The 21537-nt window shown below is 45.6% G+C and overlaps 1 protein-coding gene across 9 annotated transcripts in view; it reads right to left on the bottom strand.

The window, feature by feature from the left end:
* Nucleotides 1-21537, bottom strand: part of LOC128334016 (cation channel sperm-associated auxiliary subunit beta-like) — a 216076-nt gene that overhangs the window by 47959 nt on the left and 146580 nt on the right. For all 9 annotated transcript variants that reach the window (XM_053270222.1, XM_053270289.1, XM_053270274.1 and 6 more), the window contains one exon: nt 4690-4886. In XM_053270222.1, the coding sequence (XP_053126197.1) occupies nt 4690-4886 (197 nt within the window). The remainder of the gene's footprint in view (nt 1-4689; nt 4887-21537) is intronic.

Raw genomic sequence — 21537 nt, 5'->3', positions numbered from 1 at the left:
GCTGCCAGGCAACAGGGGCACTGCCACGTCCCATCACAGGCTTGTCAGCCTGTCAAGCCGCACAGGGACATTTCCTCTTCCCACTCTGTCCCTTGTTACCCCCATCTGGCAAGCAGGAGAGAAAGGGAGCGAGATGACAGGGTGTGTACTAAGTGCTTTGCTCCCCGAGAAGGAAACAACAATGATGTATGTCCACAAGCACAAACACTCCACGTGGTTACATAAGCAGGGAACCTCCATCACAGCAGGGACATCTGGCAGGGTATGTGTGCCCAGGGTCAGGCTTAAAAGGCAGCCCCAGGCAGGGATTCTCTGGCAGCCAAGTTTTTTAAAAAAAAGAAAGGTTGGCGAAGTGGGGGCAGCCCCTTCCCGGGGGGGGTAGGTTCACTCCCTCGACTCACTCATGAGCAGAGGCAATCACCAGGGTCAGCTGTGTTCCACTTGGAGTGTGGTATAAACAGCAGTGGGACCAAAGGAGCATGCTGACCCAAGCTCAAGAGAGTGCCAGGTCATGGGGACACTCCCTTACAACTCATGAGCAGGACCATCAGAGGGGAGTGGAGAGAATTGCCAAGAAAAATCTCTACTGATGTCAGATGGCAAAATATACCCTTCTCCCATGGACCACTCTCTCACAAGAGTGCCAGGTCACTGGGGCTCTAACTCAAGCCAGGTTGCTCTATGGAGGCAAACCACACGGACAGGTACCCCAATGAATACTCTCTTTTCTTGGTAACTGCTGCCAAAGAATCCCCTCTGCCAGCCCATCTACCCATGTGGTCATGTGCGCCCTTGCTTAAGTCCCAAAATGGCTACCCTGCTCCCTTGAGGTCACTGGAAAATGGGGCTCCCCTCTCCCGTGAATCCCCACACTGGCAGATCTGCATTTGGCACAATGCAAGACCAGACCCGGGAGTTTTGAATGGGTTTAAAGATCCATCCATGCACACAGCCTGGCTCAAACAGATGGAGCATCAAAATCTCCTTTGGGTGTGTGCAAGGTTTCACATGGAAGCGGGAGGGGTTTGCAGTACCTCTATCTTTTACCACTGAGAGTTGGGGGCCCCACACAAGCAGGACCCATTTTTGAGGGAGTAGCTCCACTTGTGAGCATGCAGTCCAAAGGGAGACCTAAGGCTCACACACTTTTGGTCCTCCCCAGTAACCTCTCATGAGCAGCCCACCAGCAGCAAGCTGCCAGGGCAGCTGGAGTTTGGTTTGGTCTGCATGGACTGCTTTGCCAGGGTGATCCCTTACAAGAACACCCTAGGTCATAGTGCGACAGAGCCCACAGGATCCTTAGCCCTCCCTTGTCTACATATCACCTTCTAGGAAGTTATCATGTTTTCTCCTCTATTCTGAGTAACAGGGAAATAGTGGCCCCTCACCCTGAAATCGCGCTTGCGCCAATCTATGTGGATACAGGGCTCTTTGGAGGGCAGCAGTGCCATCGTTGTCAGAAGAGGCACTGGCATGGCATGGCATTTAAGAGATTTAAATGCCCACCCATGCCAAGTGTGGGGAGAGTGCTCAAAAATGCATGACTACGCTCAAGTGAGCCCTTAACCCGGGCTATGGATTGAATTCATTGGGGTACGTTCAGCCTCAGCAGACACAGAGATGGGTGGCTAGAGCACTTGTCTCCTGGAGAAATCCTCCAATGCACTGCACATGTTGTGTGGTGCATCATGGGATATCTGGAGGCCAGGACACGTTGTCCTGGCCTCCAGAGCGCCGTGCTGCTCTACACAGTGCGGGTTGTCTGGGAGCATGGTCTGCGCACACAGCAATATTCAAGCGCTCATCTGGGGAGAAGGTGAGTTGAACCAGCCTTCCTCCCCACCCACCTGGTCATGTGAATGGCCTCCAAAAAATCTATCAATAAAATATATCAATGTATCACAACAAAGTTCATGAAAAATTAACAAGAAGACCTCATAATAGTAATCACTGAATGTCCAATTAAGAGAATTAGATCTGATTATTCATTTCCAAAGAATCAGACTGTCAATGGAAGGGAGAAGTACATACAAATATTTCAGTGTGACTGAGAGACGACTCAGTCCGTCTTCTAATATTGCCAAACGCTGAAGACTAACCTCAGTCTTCAGGGGCAATCTTCCAGATGTTAATTGGAAATATATACCAATTTTGTATTATTTGGGATATTAGCTTCTATTAAGATACATAATCTTGTATAGTCTGTCTAGTTTTATATTGGCTTTTTAAAACAAACAAACATACACAGGGATGAGGAAATCCACTAGCCTACTAGTCTGTGACAAATGAAAAATGATGCACGATGAGTGAAAAATGTTCTGATGAGTAATGTACCAACATAGCTTAAGGAACCATCTGAGTAAAATATTTTGTCCGGCTGATAACTAAGCCAACATTTCTTTATAATATGATATTTTCTCAAGTTTGTCACTGAAGAAGACTGAGGTTAGTCAAAACATGTTTGGCAATATTACAAGATGGACTAGATTTTTCATCTCTCAATCAATATGTGATACTGCAATCACGGGAATATTTGTCTATATACTTCTCCCATCTATTGGCAGTAAGGTACTTTGGAAATGCATAATTGGATTGAATTCTCTTAATTGGACATATAGTGATCACTATTATCAATCAATCAATCAACCTCCTCCTGCAAGTGAAGAAGTTGAGGCATAGGGCAACAGACTGGGGGGAGCAGGGCAAACTTACTGCCCTCAGATCTGCTCCCCAAGATGACCACCTCAACTGGCTTCATGATAGGGCAGCCTTTGGGGACTAGGAAACAACAACAAAGGTGGAGGAGAAGGAGGAGAAGAATGTATATCTGTTTCTCCCCCTCCCCCGAACTGTTGCCATTAAAGACACATCTCAGTTTTACTGAGGCATTTATTCATACTCTGAGGATGAAGGGAGGAGAACTGGTCTTGTGGTAGCAAGCCTGAATTGTCCCCTTTGCTAAGCAGGGTGCACCCTGGTTTACATTTGAATACAACTGGAAGCTTACTTGCCTCTCCCCTGAACCACCATTCATCCATTCTCTCTCTCTCTCCCTCTCTCCCCCCCCCTATATATATCAGCACAGCTGGGCTCTCCTTCCATACCTAAGCTAGGGAGAATAGACTGCACAACTACCTTATCAATTGGTCAATCCTTCTTAACTACACAATGGATGTCTTTTTAAAAATTAATTGTCCCTGTGGGGGCTCAGCCCACACTGGCCCATCTTTGGTGGGGCACTACCACTCCCCCCGCCCCCCATGTTTCCAGAGCCCCTGACTGAGAATCTGATGGATCTCACTAGAGAGGGAGTTCAACAGCAGTGGAGCCACCACTGAAAAGGCCCTTTGTCTAGCACTTGCCAAACATACAGCCAACACTGACAGGATTCTGCCTGAAAGCAGAATCTTTAAAGTCAACCAAAGGAATTGGGCAGGCTCATAAAGGTGAAGGCAGTCCTTAAGGAAATCTGATCCTAGACCATCAAGACCAGCACCTTAAATTGGGCCTGGAAATAAATGAGCAACCAGTGCTGTTGTGTCAAGGGTTCCCCTGGAATGCCATTCAGGGGAAGAAGGATATTCCATCCCAGCCTGAGTCCCCACCCCTGGTGAGAACTCTCTGGAACTATCAGAACTCAGAGCAACTGCAGCGGGACCTGTGCATCAGAAACATTGATTCCAACAAAAATGTACAATCCTCTCCCCAGTGCTGCACAGGGATGCTGGGAATGTGCATGAGGATTTCAGGAAGGTGCAAGGGGACATCTGGGAACAGTAGATCTTTCCAGTGCTTTCCTATGACACCCCTGCCTTCCAAGTGTCCCTACATGCCTCTGGCATGTAGGTAAAAAGCCCCCAGCAATTGAAAATGGCAGGTACTGTGCAGAGCTGGCCATGCTGGGAGCATCCATCTCCACACAGCATTAGGGGATGGCACATTTTTGTTAAAATGTGAAATTCCTAACCAGAAGCAGCCATGCCCTCAAATACATCCTGCAGCATGGAGGACCACTTGGTGCCCCCTGGTGCAGTTCTGGCTTCTGGCTTCTGCCCAAGAGCCACCTCCATTGCCTCTTGAGTCCCCACAAGCAGAGGCAACACTGGGCCAGGACTGAATTCCAGCTCTTAAGGTGATCGGTCCCCTTGGGAGGAGGAGGAAACCAGCTTGGGTACCTCCTCAGGAGGAGAGATTCCTTAGGAGTCCAGGAAGGGGTGGGAGCTCCAGCAAGCCATAAGCCTTCAATTATCTCCAGCTTTTTGCTGGTTCAATAAGCTCCCTCTTAGAGATTATGCTTCCGGCCTAGCTTGCATGATCTGGATTCGGACATTGTGGCACAGAATCAAGGTAACTGATTCTGTTTGATAAGCACCAACCACCATTCCAGCCACTGCAATTTTGCAGGATTTGCAGGATCTAAGCCATCTTCAGACAGCCTCACATAGACAGCATTGAAATAGTCCAATCCAGATATAACTAAGGCACATGTGTAACTACATTACCTTTACACACTTTCCAAAAAGGCCATGTTGAATGTCAAGAGTAGCATGCCTCCAATTTTATGTCTTGCTATCCAGAGTTTGAAAAACAGTGAGATCTAACAAGGAAGGTTCACTTATACACCAGAGTGACATGCATAAGCTTAAGATTTCCATCTCCAAACAATCTTTTGCTATCTGATCTACACACCTGAAGTACTAAGCTGAAGCGTATATGAGTTAATGCCTGGTGCACGTTCCAAAATTGTTAAAGTATTTAAGATGCAAGGGCTAATAGTGCTAGATTCAGTAGGATACTGCTCCAGAATATCTACAAGGGCAGATGATAAAAATCCTGTAGGATTCCCATGTGTGAAAACTTTGGAGATTAGACCTGATCCGCCTGGCCTAAATTAAAAAGAAGCATACATTTATTCAACTTGGTAACTATATCAATCTACACTTAAAATAAATTTAAACATAGCATGGTCACCTTTTACCACCTTTGTAAAACTTGACATTTACCAATCTAATATTACACAAAGCGTAAAGAATGTGAGTGGCCATATACCTCATTGCACTTTTAAAATACATAGCCAGAGATACTGAACGTTTTGAGTTTGCTATTCCAAATCAACAACCTTAACCCAAATTAATCTAGACAAGGAGAGGGAAACTTGAGACTACTGTGACTTTGCTGTGAACCAGGAACTAGGGGTGCACATGGAACTGGCTGGTCGTTTGGTTTGAGTCCAGTTTGGCTGGTCCAGTTTGGTTTGATCCCCCTCGAACACCCACCGGTTTGGTCTGGTCAGGAGAGGGGGTTCGCAAGCTTTTAAAAAAAATTTAAATTAAACTTACTCCCTCGGGGGGGTCTCTGAGGTCATAAGGGGGGCCGCAGAAGTCCCCCCACCAGCCTGCCATCCATCAAAAACCAGCCCATTTAGCCATTCTTTAGCCCATTCAGGCCTTTCTCCCCAGCGTGTTGGCCATTTTGGAGGCCACCACACCTGCTCAATGGGCCTCTGTGTGGCATGGGTAAGGACCCCTCCCCTGCCATCTTGGAGAAAACCCCCCCACACACACACAGGTAAATTTTTTTAAAAAATATTTTTTAAAAAAAGCTCGCGACCCCACCCCCCCAGATGGGCCATGTGGGTTCGGTTCAACCCCAAATTGTTGAGACGAACCAATTTGACATTGAACATGTTTGACATTGAACCTGTTTGCACATCCTATCAGGAACCCCACTAGACTGTGAGTGCAATGTATGTACCAGTTCCTTTTTAAAGGAAAGAGAGCAAATTAAAAGTGGATCTTAGGACTTTAGAAATGCCATCATGCTGGTGTATATATATGGCAGCATTTAGACACCGCAGTGAACATACACATTAGAATCAAAGCATCATGGCAGTTTTACTGATGGAGGCAATAGAGGGCCAAGTGCAGCTCTAACACACAACTGCCAGCATCTAAGCACAGTCATATATCGCATGCATGACCAAAAGAAATCAAGGTGACTCGACTATGCAGGCCAGTGAGACTATCTCTGTTTTCAGTTTTCACACAACTGAAAGTTACACTCAGCCTTTCCAATATCTTTCTTCTGTGCTTCCATATCTACCTCTTTCACCATACTAGATGAAGTTGCTTCTAGGCAAGTAATTCAAAAAACCCCTAGGCTCAGAAAATAATTAGTCCTGACAAAAAAGATCAAGAATCATTTGCACATACATATAAGATTCTTGGTTTATGGAGTAAACAACAATATAAAGAACTTTACACAATAACAAACTTGGACATTACATATAACAAATATTTACAATATATTCTCTCCAGAGTTGCAATATGGAATCTCTCAATTACATTCACTGCAAGACCATTCTGTTTGTAAAATATATTCCACAGCTTGTATCCACCAAACACATTTTGGCTATATGATCTTCATCAGTGGCATTTCTACTCCAATATATAGCAGATAAATTAGATCATACCCAGTATCTATTTCCCTCCTGTAACCAATAATTTTATTTCCTAAAGACTTGTAGTTACTACTTTTTCTCATATTTTCTTCAAGTGAAGTAAATATTGTGAACCACTGGAGCATAGTGGCCATAGTGTGATCCAATTCAGCATATATGCAAGCAGAAAATTGTCAAGGAATTCCAAAACAAATGCATTGGACTTCAGAAGAGGAAACTTCTGAGAAATGAAGGGACTGTTTAAAAAGAAGCTGAAAAGGAAAGTCAGGAGGGTCAAATCACTCCAGAAAGCATGAAACTTATTTAAAACTACAATACTAGAAGTTCAGTTGGAATGTGTACCAAGAAGGAGGAAAGGCACCACCAAATTCAGGAGCTGACTTACAAGTACAGTCAGTGAAGCTATAAAAGGGAAGAAGACTTCCTTCAGAAAATGGAAGTTGTACCCAAATGAAGAGAAAAACAGGTTGCTTAACCTGTAACAGGTGATCTGGTAGTGATTCCATGACATTCATAAAAGATGGGTTCTGCGCCTGCGCAGACCTGCTTTGGGTCGAATTCATTAGCTCCTCGAGATGCCTCTAACCGCCTCCTGCAAGTGCCCTGCAGTACCTTATTGCGGCGGTTAGGCGTTCCCTATCTCAGTTTCTTGATGTCCAACTGTTGAGCCATTAGCATGCAGCCTTATGCTGCTTTCCCTCAGATATTATAATCTTTTTTTAAAAAATGTTGTTGTTGTTGATGATGATGATGATGATGATGATGATGATGATGATGATGATGATGATGATGTTTTAGCTTGCACTCTGCAGTGGGGACAGCTAGGCAGGATTTATGAATGTCATGGAATCACTACCATATCACCTGTTATAGGTAAGCAACCTGTTTATCTGGATAGTGATTCCATCGACATTCATAAAAGATGGGTGAATCACGAGCTTCCCAAACGGTGATGGGAGGTCCAAGCTATTGTAATACTCTTTTCCATACCGCCCTGCCAAACTCAACCGCCGCTGCAGAGAGAAGGTCTATAGCATAGTGTCTTACAAAGGTTTGGTTTGAGGTCCAACACACAGCAGTATAGATGTCTCTAGATCTGATGAAGGACAAATGAGCTGCCAATGTGGCATATGCCCTGGTGGAATGAGCCTTTATGGAGCCGTGAAGGGTCACCTTCTGCAAATCGTATGCCATCTTTATAACCTCTATTAGCCAATATGACAATCTCTGTCGTGACAGCTGTTGGCCTTGTTGATGGCCGCTTACACAGACGAATAGCTGTTTTGTCTTTTTAACTGTCTGTGTTCTCTTTAGGTAGAACAAGATGGCCCTGAGGATGTCTAGAGAGTGCATTGTCTGCTCCAACAGCAAAATGGGATTTCTGAAAAAAGTAGGCAGCACTATATCTTTTTTTCATGTTTAAATTTTTATTGATTTTAACAATTAGGCAGCACTATATCAGTGTTTAGGTGAAAGTCCACGACGATCTTTGGTCAAAATTCCAGATCCAAGCACATCACCACCTTACCCGGGGAAAAAACTTTGTATAAGGCTCATCTATGTGCAGAGCTAGTAATTTGCTCACTCGCTTTGCAGATATAATGGCCACAAGGAATAATGTCTTTAATGTGACTAACTTCAGAGATGTGGTTGCCATTGGCTCAAACGGTTTTTCTGTTAAATAACTGATGCACCAATTCCACATCTGTAGGCTTAGGTGGCAAAGTGGCTTCCGCCTTCCACCCAAGCCATTCTGCCTTGGTTGTTCACATAAGCAATGGTGGTGGTATTGTCCATCTGTAGCAGGACTACTTGGTTTCCAGTGATCGAGAGGCAAGATGTCAAGTATGTCCTTCTACCCAGGACATCTAATTTGCCCCATTCTTTATCCACTGGGGTAGTATGATGCCTTCCTGACCTTGCTGAGGAGGCGCAGTCTATAACCAGTGAATTTGGCACTGGATGTTTCATCAGGTATTCATTTTCTTGCTCTTGGATCCTGTATAGAGTGTCCAGGCATTCTGAAGTCGGAGTGGATGTTTAAAGTACTTCCCATGCAGATTTAGCAGCCTTGGTGATCCCTGGAAGCATGGGCAAGTATTCCGGTTGTAAACTGGCCATTTTTTCCATGAAATTATATACTGGATCATCCAGGTCAGTGGTCTTCTGGTTCAGATCCAGGCCCAATACTTCCACCATTTCTGCAATTTGTTGTTGGTAAGTCTTCATTTCTTCAGTAGGTGAAACTGAAGGAGGTGCCAAAACATCCTGGCTGGGTTCAGGGAGGAGGTGTTCTTCTGAGCCTTCTCTGAAGGAGTCCGAGGGATAGTCCTCTTTGTCAGACATGTACGAAATGTTATCAGGTAAGTCAGAGGCTCGAGCACCATCTCCTGTTGATGCCAGTAGAGCAATACTATCTTTTCTTCTTCTGTCAGTATTTCTTACTGTCTGGGTCATTGAATGGTGTTGTTGCAAAGCAGATTGTGTGAGTACCCCTGGCAAGGGTGGGAAACTCGTTTGGATAGATACCATTCTAATTTTAGTGTTTTGTTGTGGGATGCTTATTTGCACTGATGCGCTCCTGACAGATGGTATCACAGGTGCTGTATGTGTCATGCCCGGTGCTGTCTGTGGTGGTACCTGAGGCAACTGACGTTTTTGCAGTTGCCACTCCTTAAATAAGGAGTATTCTTCTGGGGACAAAGCAATGGTAGTGTCCTCCCAGCCTCTAAGTGGAATAGTCCGAGAGTCTTGGGGCTTGTGTTCGATAATGAAGGTATATTTGGGATCGAGACAAGCTGGTCCGACTCTTCATCTTTGTCATCCAGATCATGGGACAGAAATTCTCGAAACGTCAATGTCGATGGTGTACTCTGTCCTGATTGTAGGAGTTGAACCAGTTGTGGATCTGGGGCGTGGTCGGCTTCAATGTCAGAATTGGCATCAGGCTCGGTGTCGATGGTCTGTTCGATGTTGATTTCTTGCTTGACGTCATGTTCAACTTCGAGGGAAACTGTTGTGTTCTCCATTGCTTTCGAAGCATGATCCCTTCTCCTTGTATCTCTCATGCCCCTGTCCTCAGACAGTGAAGGGGAAGAGCATGCTGTCAGTCCTCTGGCCAATGCAGGGATATCTGAAGGGCAGAGCCCAGCTGTGGGTCCACAAGAAACAGCTGAAGCAGGACCGGTTGCAGTTCCAGGACAAGCAGAGCAGTCAGAGGCAGAAGACACGGGGAGTGGAGAGCAGGACCATGAGTTAAATGGGGAGCCTCCTCTGACTCCACTACAAAGGAGAATTACAAGATGCCAACACCAGCTGGAGACTATCAGAAGGAGCAAACGTCTCCTTAATAGGGCTGATAGATCCTGAATCCATGGCAGCTGAGAGCCATCAAGCCTGGCTATAAATCAAGTCTGCAGCCTGCAGCCAGGTGCTGGAAAACAACACACGTCATTCGCGGAGCATCTACCAGCCCCCAGCCTGAGCCGAGGAGCTTCCCAGACATGTATCTTGGCCTCTGTAACCCAGACTGGCTTCCTGCCTTGAACCCTGTTTCCTGCCATGCCCTGCTCTATTCCCTGCTTTGCACGTTGACAGCTAGACTCCAATGCTGGATGGACCAGCTGCTGACAGTTTCCTCTGATGACCCGCAGGAGAGGCCTGTGTAGTGATGTTCTTGGCAGCGATGTCATCGATATCAACGCCGTCGATACCAATGCTGTCAATACTATTGTCCTTGGTTGTGAGATTGGTGCTGATTGAGAACGGTCACGGTGGCATGTTTGGTCACGGTGGTGAGATTAAGATCGTTCGCTGTGGTGAGACTTGTCGAGGTGGTGAGTTGTTCTCAACATCAAGTCCACCGGCAATGACCGTGGGTTGGAAGGCAACTGCTGAGGAGTCTGACCTGGTGAAAGTGAAACTGCTCAATGTCGAGGCTTCTCCACTTGCAAGCCTGTCAGAGAGGGAGTAGCCTCTAGTTCATGATGCTTATCCTTATGCTTGCGTTTCTTGGCAAGTGTAGTGTCTGTTGGGGGCTTGCCCTTACGTTTTGGAATAGGCTACATGGCATCTGGTTTTTTAAAGGAGGTCACATGCTTAGAGGTCGTTGTTGTATCCTTAGATACCAAGACCTTAGACATTGTAGCAGCCTGCTTCGACGCTGGGAGTTTCGACTGCATCTGTATATCAGTTCTGGTGCAATCTTCGAGGTCGTACTCGAAATGCTGGGGTGAAGAGCGTCCTCCATTAAAGCCATTTTGAGATGTGCAGCTCTGTTTTTAAGCATCTGCTTGGAGAAGCTGGAGCAGATCATGCAAGATGCTCCATTATGGGCCTTCCCTAGGCACAGAAAGCAGAGCTGGTGGCTGTCGGTCAAGGGGAATTTCCCCCTACAACCTTCACACTTTTTAAAGGTGGTCTTCTCCCTTGGCTTTTTACTCATGGGAGGTTTGTTAAATCAGGGGGTCTTTCCAAAGGGTTATCCAAAATGGTCCAGGGTCAAGCCAAGAAATATCACTGCCACCAAGTTAAAATAATTAAACTTGTCGTTTCTTGTAGTTGCGCTGAAGTCAAAGCCCATTTTTCCATTAACAACGTTTTTTTTAAAAGGGGGAAAGCAAAGAATAGTCAATCCATCCCAAAATCAAGCCGTTTAATGAGGTTTTTAAGATGTTTTGTTCTGATAGTTTGTTTCTGAGGATCTGCGAAGATCCGAAGGTCCGATTGCTAAGGCGGTCAGAAAGAAACTGAAATAGGGATGCCTAACCGCCGCAATAAGGCACTGCAGGGCACGTGAACGAGGTGGTTAGAGGCATCTCGAGGAGCTAACAAATTCTACCCGAAGCAGGTCTGTGTAGGCACAGAACCCATCTTTTATGAATGTTGATGGAATCACTATCCAGATCAGGAAGGAACATAAACTCCGGCAAAAGAAATGTAAATAAATAATAAGGGATGCCCCCCCCCAAAGGTTTGAGGAGCATATAGCTAGAAGTGTCAAGGGGAATAACAGAAACTTCCTTAAATATATCAGAAGTAGAAAACCTGCCAGGGAGGTGGTTGGCCTTGATGATGAGGGCTTGAAAGGTATTTTTAAGGAGGATACGGAGAATGCAGAGAAGCTGAATTAGTTTTTGGCATCTGTCTTCACGGCGGAGGATACTGACCATATACCTTTTCTGGAACTGAGCTTCTCAGGTTTAGAGGCTGAAGAACTGGGCTAGTTTGAAGTGACAAGGGAAGATGTGCTAAACTGTTTTGAAAAGCTAAAAATTAACAAAGCACCAGGGCCAGATGGCATCCACCCGAGAGTTCTGAAGGAACTCAAATGTGAAATTGCTGATCTCCTAGCAAAAATATGTAACGTCCCTACAATCAGGCTCTGTACCAGAGTACTGGTACAGTCCTAATGTAAGTAAAGTAGCTAATGTAACTCTGATTGTCAAAAAGGGATTCAGGGGGATCCGGGAAACTACAGGCCAGTCAGCTTAACTTCGGTGCTGGGTAAATTGATGGAAAGCATACTTATGGACAAAATTGTTAAACATAGAAGAAAAGGCCTTGCTGAAGGAGAACCAGCATGGCTTCTGTAAGGGCAAGTCTTGCTTCATTTACCTTTTGGAGTTTTTTTTAAAGTGTCAACAGGCATATGGATAAAGGTTGACATAGTATACTTGGACTTCCAAAAAGCTTTTGGCAAAGTTCCCCACCAAAGGCTCTTGAGTAAACTTTGTAGACATGGGGTAAGGGGGACAGGTTCATGTGTGGATCGGTAACTGGGTGAAGGACAGGAAACAGAGGGTAGGAATAAATGGACAGTTTTCACAATGGAGGGAAGTAGGAAGTGGAGTCTCCAAGGGATCGGTACTGGGACCAGTGTTCTTTAACTTGTTCATAAATGATCTAGAAGTTAGGGTAAGCAGCAAAGTGGCCAAATTTGCAGATGACACTAAACTATTTAGGGTAGCGAAATCCACAACAGATTGTGAGGAGCTCCAAAAAAAATCTTGAAACTGGGGGAATGGGCAACAAAATGGCAAATGCGGTTCAATGTAAGCAAGTTTTCTATTGATGCATATTGGGGCAAAAAACCCAAACAGCTTCACATATATGCTGATGGAATCTGAGATGTCAGTGACTGACCAGGAGAGAGATCTTGGGGTCGTGGTGGACACCTCATGGTCATGGTGGACACCTCATGTTGACTCGGTGCATGGCAACTGTGAAAAAGGCCAATTCCATGCTAGGGATCACTAGGAAGGGGATTGAAAATAAAAATGATAATATTATAATGCCCTTATATGAATCTATAGTGCAGCCACATCTGGAGTACTGTATACAGTTTTGATTACTGTATCTTAAGAAGGATATTGTAGATCTGGAAAAGGTGCAGAAGAGGGCAACCAAGATGATCAGGGGTCTGGAGCAATTTGCTTATAAGGCTAGGCTACAGCATCTGGGGCTCTTTACTCTGGAAAGAGCTACAGCATCTGGAGCTCTTTACTAAGGGGAGATGTGATCAAAGTTTATAAAATTATGCATGGAGTGGAGAGAGATAAATTTTTCTCCCTCTCTCACAACACTAGAACCAGGGGTCATCCCATGAAAATGACGTTCAGGATATTTAGGACCAACAAGAGGGAGTACTTCTTCACACAGCGCATAATTAATGGAATATGGAATTCTCTGCCACGGGATGTGGTGATGGCCACTAGCTTGGATGGCTTTAAAGGGGGCTTAGACAAATTCATGGAGGACAGGTCTATCAATGGCTACTAGTCTAGTGGCTGTGGGCCACCTCCAGCCTCAAAGCCACAATGCCTCTCAATACCAGTTGCTTCCTATGTTCCTATGAGAGAGGGCATGCCTTCAGCTCTTGCCTGTGGGCTTCCCAGAGGCACCTGGTGGGCCACTGTGTGAAACAGGATGCTGGACTAGATAGGCCTTTGGCCTGATCCAGCAGAGCTGTTCTTATGTTCTTAAGTGTACTTGATATGCAGTAACTACAAGTCCTCAGGAAATAAGAAAATTGTTGGTTCCAGAAGAGAAATGGATAATGAGTATTTTCTAACTTATCTGCAATAAGCTGGAATAGAACATCCACTGATGAAGATGGCATAGAGTCATTTTTGGAAGGGCAGTATACAAATCCAATCCAATCAATCAATATAGTCAAAACGCATTTGGTGGATACCAGCTATGGATTAGATTTTACAAACAGTTTTGCAGTGAATATAGTTGAGAGATTCCATATTGCAACTCTGGAGAAAATGTATTGTAAACATTTGTTATATATAAGAAATTTTTTGGTATTCAGATCAAGAATATACGCTTGCATTGTTGCTGTTCAGAAGAGAATTAGAACTTTTCTTCCAAAGATCTTCATGAGAGTATTTCTCAAGCTTGGTAAAAGGGGACACATACCTGATTGCCTGAGGAGTCTGGGCACTCAGACTCCACAGTCTGAGTGCCCTTTTGCAAACTGTCTCAGAAGTTCTGACTAAGCACATTGCCTCCTCTGGCTCATGCTACAAAAATAAGTCACTGCTATCAGTCTTCTCTAGATATTCTTCTCCTGCGAGATAGTTCCCTGTTAGGGGAGATAGCTCTGGAGGGTATACAATAAGGCAGGGCTGGGCAGACTTAAGGCTTCCACAAGCTACGGTTTTTTTTGGGGGGGGGGGTTTGGTCAGAGACTTGGGAGCTACCAATGCAAAATGGTGGCTTGGAGAGATGGAGCCAATCAGAAAATGATGGCCTGTTTTTTTAAAAAAACTACAGAATAAGTGATTTTAACATCAAATTCTGGGACATAGCAAGATTGGTGTGGGCCAAGGACAAGATGTGAAGATGGGCTCCTGCCAGGGGCATAGCTAGTGGTGAGAGGGCCTGTGTTCACCCCTCTCTCTGGTAGCCCCTCAGAGTGAGTGAAATAATGAAGAAATAGGGAGGGGTGGAGTTGGGGGTCCCTCAGGAGCTCGGGGGCCCGGGTTCTTTGAACCCATTCGCTAAATTATAGCTGCACCCTGCCTCCTGCCTCTCCTTCCTGGGGCTCCTGCCATATTACTATCATTATTATTATTTATTTGATTTCTATACCACCCTTCCAAAAATGGCTCAGGGAGGTTTACACAGAGAAATAACAAACAAATATTTGCCCTTCTCTCCTGCCCCCCACTATCTTCTTCTCCCCACCTTTGCTGCAGAAGAATGGTAAGGACATGATGAAAAACAAAACATTATTGGCATGCCCTTTCTCTCACTCCTATCCAAATATCATCACACACTCCTCATGCACTCAGACACTTTCACACACACATACACCTAAATAGCACTTACTTGAGGTCAGTTTTTAATTTAAAGATGATTAGGATACCGTAACTGTTGCTCAGTATGCCATGAGTTGGAAAAGGGGGAGGAGATGTCATGACCTTACAGACAGGACTCCCCAAATTGAGGAACAAAGCAGAAGACTAGTTGGGATGAGAAAGTGTGGGAAGTCACCATAACCCAGGTGCCAGGTAACTCTGCCACAAACCTTCTCACTATGCGAACAAGGGGAGTCAGATCCCGCACCCTTCCCGCACTACCTAAGGATACATAAATTCCCTTGCCTTCCAATCCAGAGCAGTTCATTGAGGACCTAACACTTGAGATGTCCTACAGCCTCTAGAGTCAGTGCCTATGAGATCAGGCAGGGGCCCCTTAAGTTGCAGAAACCCTTACTAGAGAAAGGGTGCGGTAGTCAGAAATTTACAAAAGCTAGCATTCAGCCCCAGACTTGGTTGTAAAAATATCTTTCATGTATAAAAAGATTTTTTTTAAAGTGGTGATTCTCTTTTTTTTAGAAGGGGGGTGGACACTTTATTCAAACAGTATTTAATCAGTGTTTCCCCTTCTGGCTGTCTTGCCAGCTCTTTGACCTTGGGGAGCAGTGCCACCCACCCACAGAGACTTACATTGCTCCTTTGCAATGCCAGATTGGTCACCCATGGCCTGATTCTGGATGAAGGGAATGACCTGATATGTATCTCAGAGACTTGGTGGGGGAGGCTGGTGGCCCAGTCTGGTCCCAGCTTCTCCTGCCAGGGTACTCTGTTGAGGAGCAGGTGAGGGGATGTGGGCAGGGTGGCAGAGTGGCTGTGGTCTATAAGAACATCTCCCTTGCCAGGATCCCTGTCGAAATGTCTGATTATACTGAATATGCATACTTAAATTTGGGGACCAGAGATATACTGGGACTTCTGTTGGTGTACCGATCACCCTGCTGCCCTACAGAATCCCTAACTGAGCTGGCAGACTTGGTCTCAGGCCTAGTGTTGGAGTCTCCCAGGCTTCTGGTGGTGGTGGATTTCAATGTTCACTTTGAGACCAATTTGTCCAGGGTGGCTCAGGAGTCCATAGCAACCATGATGACTAAGGACCTCTCCCAAGTGGTCTCGGGGCCGACACACATTGTTGGTCACATTCGTGATCTGGTCTTTTAATCTGATCAGGGTGGTGTTCCATGGGTGGGAACTCTTGTGACTTCCCCATTGTCATGGGGTTAACCATTGTCATGGTTAAGGTTGGACTCACGATCACATCTCATGTCCACAGGGGTGAGGCGACCATTAGGATGGTCCGCCTGAGAAGGTAATTAATCCAATAGCATTCTGAGAAGCCTTGGAGGGATTTAGTGCTGTCTCTGCCAGTGAACCTGTTGACGCCCTGGTGGAGAACTGGAACAGTCAACTCCCCAGGGCAGTGGACACAATCACTCCTAAGCGTCCTCTCTGATCTGCTTCAGAACTGGCCCCTTGGCATATGGAGGAACTACAAAGGCTGAACCGGTGAGGTAGACGACTAGAGCACAAATGGATAAAGACTTGACTTGGATTTGACAGATAAGGACATAAGAACATAAGAACAGCCTTGCTGGATCAGGTCCAAGGCCCATCTAGTCCAGCATCCTGTTTCACACAGTGGCCCACCAGATGCCACTGGAAGCTACAGGAAGGAGTTGAGGGCATGCCCTCTCTCCTGTTCTTACTCCCCTGCAACTAGTATTCAGAGGCATCCTGCATCTGAAGCTGGAGGTGGCCTATAGCCCTCCCAATAGTAGCCATTGATAATGTTATGTTCTTAAAAGCTTTTTGGAAGTCCAGGTATACTATCTCAACCGTATCACCTTTATCCACACACCTGTTGACACTCTCAAAGAACTCCAAAAGGTTTGTGAGACAAGATTTACCTTTGCAGAAGCCATGCTGGTTCTCCCCGAGCAGAGCCTGCTCTTCTATGTGCTTAACTATTTTATCCTTGAGAATGTTTACATAGAGCTCATTTGAAGACTTATGTTCAGGTGATACGTGCAGCAAAGAAGTGATTCTTTTCTGCGCATATCGCATCCGCAAGTTCATGTCCAGCAGAGTTGTTCAGGGTTGTGAGGGGGCTAGTGGGTGCCCCTTCCCTCTTGAATCAGTACTTGGAACCAACAATTTCTTGCTGCAACATTTTAAATGAGTATTTTGTGAGAAAATCTCTTATATTTGGGCCGATTTAGATTCAAACCCCACAATTGTTATAGTGTCTGATGCCAAGATGTCCAGCAGCTCCTCTTATGTGGTGAGCCTGGATTAGTTTGTTTGTGACTCCTGAGGACAAGTTGCTTGGAATGGTGTGGCCTACCTCCTGCCCTCCGGATCCTTGTCCAGCATGGCTTATACTATCAGGTAGGGAGGCTATTGTAGAGGGCCTGGTAGAGATTATAAATGCTTCTCTGAGGGAGAGCAGGATGCCTCCTTGTCTCAAGGAGGCAATCATTAGACCACTTCTGAAGAAGCCTGTCTTGGATCCCTTGGAATTAAGCAACTACAGGCCTGTCTCCAACCTTCCATGACTGGGCAAAGTGATTGAGAGGGTGGTGGCCTCCCAGCTCCAGACAGTCGTGGAGGAAACTGATTATCTAGACCCATTGGCTAGATGGCTTTTGGGTGGGCTATGGGGTGGAGAATGCCTTGGTCAGCCTGATGGATGATCTCCAATTGGGAAGTGACAGGAGTGTGACTCTGTTGGTCCTTTTGGATCTCTTAGTGGCCTTCTATATTATTGACCATAGTACCCTTCTGGAATGTCTGAGGGGATTGCGGGTGGGAGGCACTGCTCCTACCTCACAGGAAGATTCCAGATGGTTTCTCTTGGAGACTGTTGTTCTTCAAATCTGAACTTTCATATGGTGTCCCTCAGGGCTCCATATTGTCTCCAATGTTGTTTAACATCTACATGAAACTGCTGGGAGAGATCATCAGGAGATTTGGTACAGGGTGTTATCAGTATGCTGATGACACCCAGATCTATTTCTCCATGTCAACCTCATTGGGAGAAAGCATAAACTCCCTAAATGCCTGCCTGGAGGCAGTGATGGGCTGGATGAGGGATAGCAAAGTGAGGCTGAATCCAGATAAGACGGAGGTACTTATTGTGCAGGGTTGGAACTCGGGAGACGATTTTAATCTGTCAGTTCTGGATAGGATCACATTCCCCCGGAAGGAACAGGTATGCAATCTGGAGGTCCTTCTGGATCCGAACCTCTCCCTGGTGTCCCAGGTTAAGACGGTCACCAGAGTTGCTTTCCATCAGCTTCAGGTGATATGCCAGCTGCATCCATTTCTTAAGATGAACGACCTCAGAACAGTGGTACATATGCTGGTAACCCCCAGACTGGACTTCTGCAATGTGCTCTATGTGGGGTTGCCTTTGTATGTAGTCCAGAAACTGCAGTTGGTACAGAATGCGGTGGCCAGCTTGGTCTCTGAGTCATCTCTGAGAGACCATATCACTCCTGTGTTGAAAGAGCTACAATGGCTGCCAATAAGTTTCAGGGCAAAATACAAGGTGCTGGTTATTACCTATGAAGCCCTAAACAGCTCAGGCCCTGGGTTTTTTAAGAGTATGTCTTCTTCGCCATGAGCCCCATCGCCCATTGAGATCTTCTGGAGAGATAGGTCTATGGTTGCCACTGAGTCATCTGGTAGCTACTCGGGGATGGGCCTTCTTCATTGCTGCCCCCAGGCTTTGGAATGTGCTCCCTGTTGAGATAAGAGCCTCCCCATCTCTGGAAACATTTTAAAAGGCACTGAAGACACATTTGTTCACCCAGGGTTTTAATTAGATTTATAGGTTTAATACTTCTAATATTGAGTTTTACATTATGGCCTTCCGGTTTGGCTTCTGCCAAATCTTCCCATGAATGTTGATAGCATGACGTACACGCCATATAGTTCGCAATGCGCATAGGCAGAGTCAAGGTAGAATAAAGGCAGTGACCCAGAGAGTCTAACTTGCGCCCCTCCTTATCCACTGGTATGGCATTTCATCTGCCCGAGTGGGAGGAGGAGGTGTAGTCAACCACAAGTGAGTTAGGAGTTGGATGCTTGAAGAGATATTCACAACCATCTTCATGTACCTTGTACATATTTTTTAAGTGTTTGGATGTGGGGCCATGGAAGATGGCTTCTGCCATGCTTGCTTTGATGTTTGGAGCAATTCAGGCAGCATAGGTAAGGTGCAGGGTTGTGAGGCCTTCACTTTCTGTAAAATTATGAAAACAGGATCCTCAATTTCCTCTGAGACCTGTTTCAATTCCAAACCAAGTGCCTGCGCCATGTCCACGATCAGATTATGATAGTTCTTACATTCCTCCTTGGGCAAGTCAGAAGAAATTTTTGAGGATTTCATTGTCCAGTAAGGGTTCTGAGAGGTCTCAGTTGCATGCGACTCTACGTATGTGTTGTTTCCTTCAGAAGAATGGTTACTAGCAGTTGGAGACTTCTCTGGACTGCCGTCAAGTTCACAAGGAGTGCATGGGCCAGTTGCAATAGGTTGTGGGGATTACACAGGCAGAGAAAGAACAGGCATCTCTGGCATTATGGGTTTAGGAGGAGAGAATGGAGGATTTGTTTGGGTTGCTATGGTAGATTGGCTGGTTGACGTAGTGGCTGTCCCAGAAGTCACTATGTGTGTTACAATTCTAGGATGGCATACATCCTGAGGGCAGAGAAACACATTTTCCTCTCTGACTGATTCAGGAAAAAGCATGACACACATAGGTTGGAGGTAGCTGTAAAAGGTGGAGTGTGAGACAGGCGAATAGGTAGCATATACTCGACTGCAGAACCCAAAGTCTCCCCTGCCATGGGTGCACCATTGTGAAGAGGGTGGTTGCAGGGGGCTTTGGTGGAAGGCACATGAGCTCCATGGTTGTTCAGGCTTCCACTGGAGAAGTTTCTGATAGTCCTCATCCAGGTTCCTCTGCTGTGTCATAGGAGATAAGGATGGAGTCTTAGGGATTTCAATGACATCATTCACTTCCCAAAGGTCACCCTCTGGGGAAACAGTGAGAAAGCTGGGATATATACTTTGTACCATGGCAACACAAGCTTTTGAAGGTAACACCAGGATGTTGCATGGTGGCAATGCCAAGGTCACCGTCACTGACTGAGTAGCAGTGAGTGAGTCAAGCATCAGGATTTCTGCAGATGTTTGTAGTCTAGAGGCAGTGGACACAATATTCAATTTCTGGATAAGGATGGCAGTTGTCGATGCTGAGGTTGCTGATATTGAGAGTGTCAGTATTGGTACTGATGGCATTGCACACTTGACAGTTGGAATTTTCAATGTCAAAGTGTGTTTTGAATGGACTTTCACCAATGCCGAATCCTTCGATGTTGAGTCAACCTTCTTACACTTAGGGTCACTCGAGGCTGAGTCAGAATGATGCCTTTTCTTGTCCTGGTGAGACTTCCCTTGCATGGCCTCTTTCAAGGTTGACAGGATTGTCTTTGAGGACATATGTGGTGCTTCCGATGTCGAGGCTCTTGGTGAGATAGTATAGCTGCAGGGCTAGAGGTCTTAGGTGTCAAGACTTTACCGTCAGACTCCTTGTGCGGTTTCTTAGCTGGAGTAGATGAAGTCAGTGTCGATTTTGATGTCGAGGAAGGAGACAGGGTTAACATAGAGGGGCTGAGGTGCAAAGCTTAACTATACAAAGCATCTTTTAAATGGCAGTCTCTCTTTTCTTTCATTTGTTTAGAGAACCTTGGACAAATTCTACAAACTTCAGTACTGTGTTCGTCACCTAAGCAGAAGAGACACAATGAATGTCTGTCCGAGGAGGGGAACATGGATTGGCACTTCCCACACCTCTTAAAAGATTTCTGTTCTGTCATGAACAGAGTAAAAAGAGTTCCATACAGGAAAATAAAATCTTTTCCCCTCACTTTCTAGGGACTGGAGGTGGCAAACCTTCAATCCCAAGCAGAAGAACCTTCCGATGTGTCCTGCTTCAGTGGGGGTCAGAAAGAAATCGAGGATGACAATGCTCCAACTGCCCCTTTCGAACAGACGCACACACATGGTGGGTGAAGTTAGGAGTGTCGTGCGGAGCTTTAGAATCTTCATGATTGGTCTACTGCGGAGGTGCAGTTCCCAGTTGTGTGAATACAATGGGATCATGTCAGGGATCCCCATGATCCTCCATGCTGAAGATTTGCATGCAGTGGCAGTCAGATTCTGCCCTTGGAGATCCATAGAAGTGTTGGGTACCACACTTGTCTCTGCCAATTTGGTGTGATCAGGATGCTATTTGTTTGGTAGTACATTATCCTGTTCACCACTCTTGCGATGAGGGGAATTGGAGGATATATGTAGTAGAACACCTTGTCCATGTTACATAAACATATTCCCTAGGGATTCTCTTCCTACACCTCCCCATGTGCAGTATTGTTTGCACTTTTTGTTCTCTGGAGACATGAATACGTTTATCTCTGGAGTACCTCATGTGTTGCATATTTCCTGTAAGTATTTGGGATAGATATTCCCTTTGTGTGTGTTGGAATGGGCTGTATCTCTGCTCAAGAAATTGGCCTAACACATTCTCCATCCCCTTGATATGAAATGCAACGAGGTGAACATTGTAGTCTATGCACCAGTTCCAAAACTGGATTGTCAGACTGCACAATGGATGCAACACTGCACTCTTGGTTGTTTCCATAAACTATCATGGTGATGTTGTCCATCACTACCTGTACTGCTTT

The sequence above is a fragment of the Hemicordylus capensis genome, chromosome 1, assembly GCF_027244095.1.
Source record: "Hemicordylus capensis ecotype Gifberg chromosome 1, rHemCap1.1.pri, whole genome shotgun sequence".
In the NCBI taxonomy this organism is placed as follows: Eukaryota; Metazoa; Chordata; class Lepidosauria; order Squamata; family Cordylidae; genus Hemicordylus; species Hemicordylus capensis.
The sequence above is the reverse complement of the archived record's forward strand: the minus strand, read 5'-3'. Positions and strand labels throughout refer to the sequence as shown.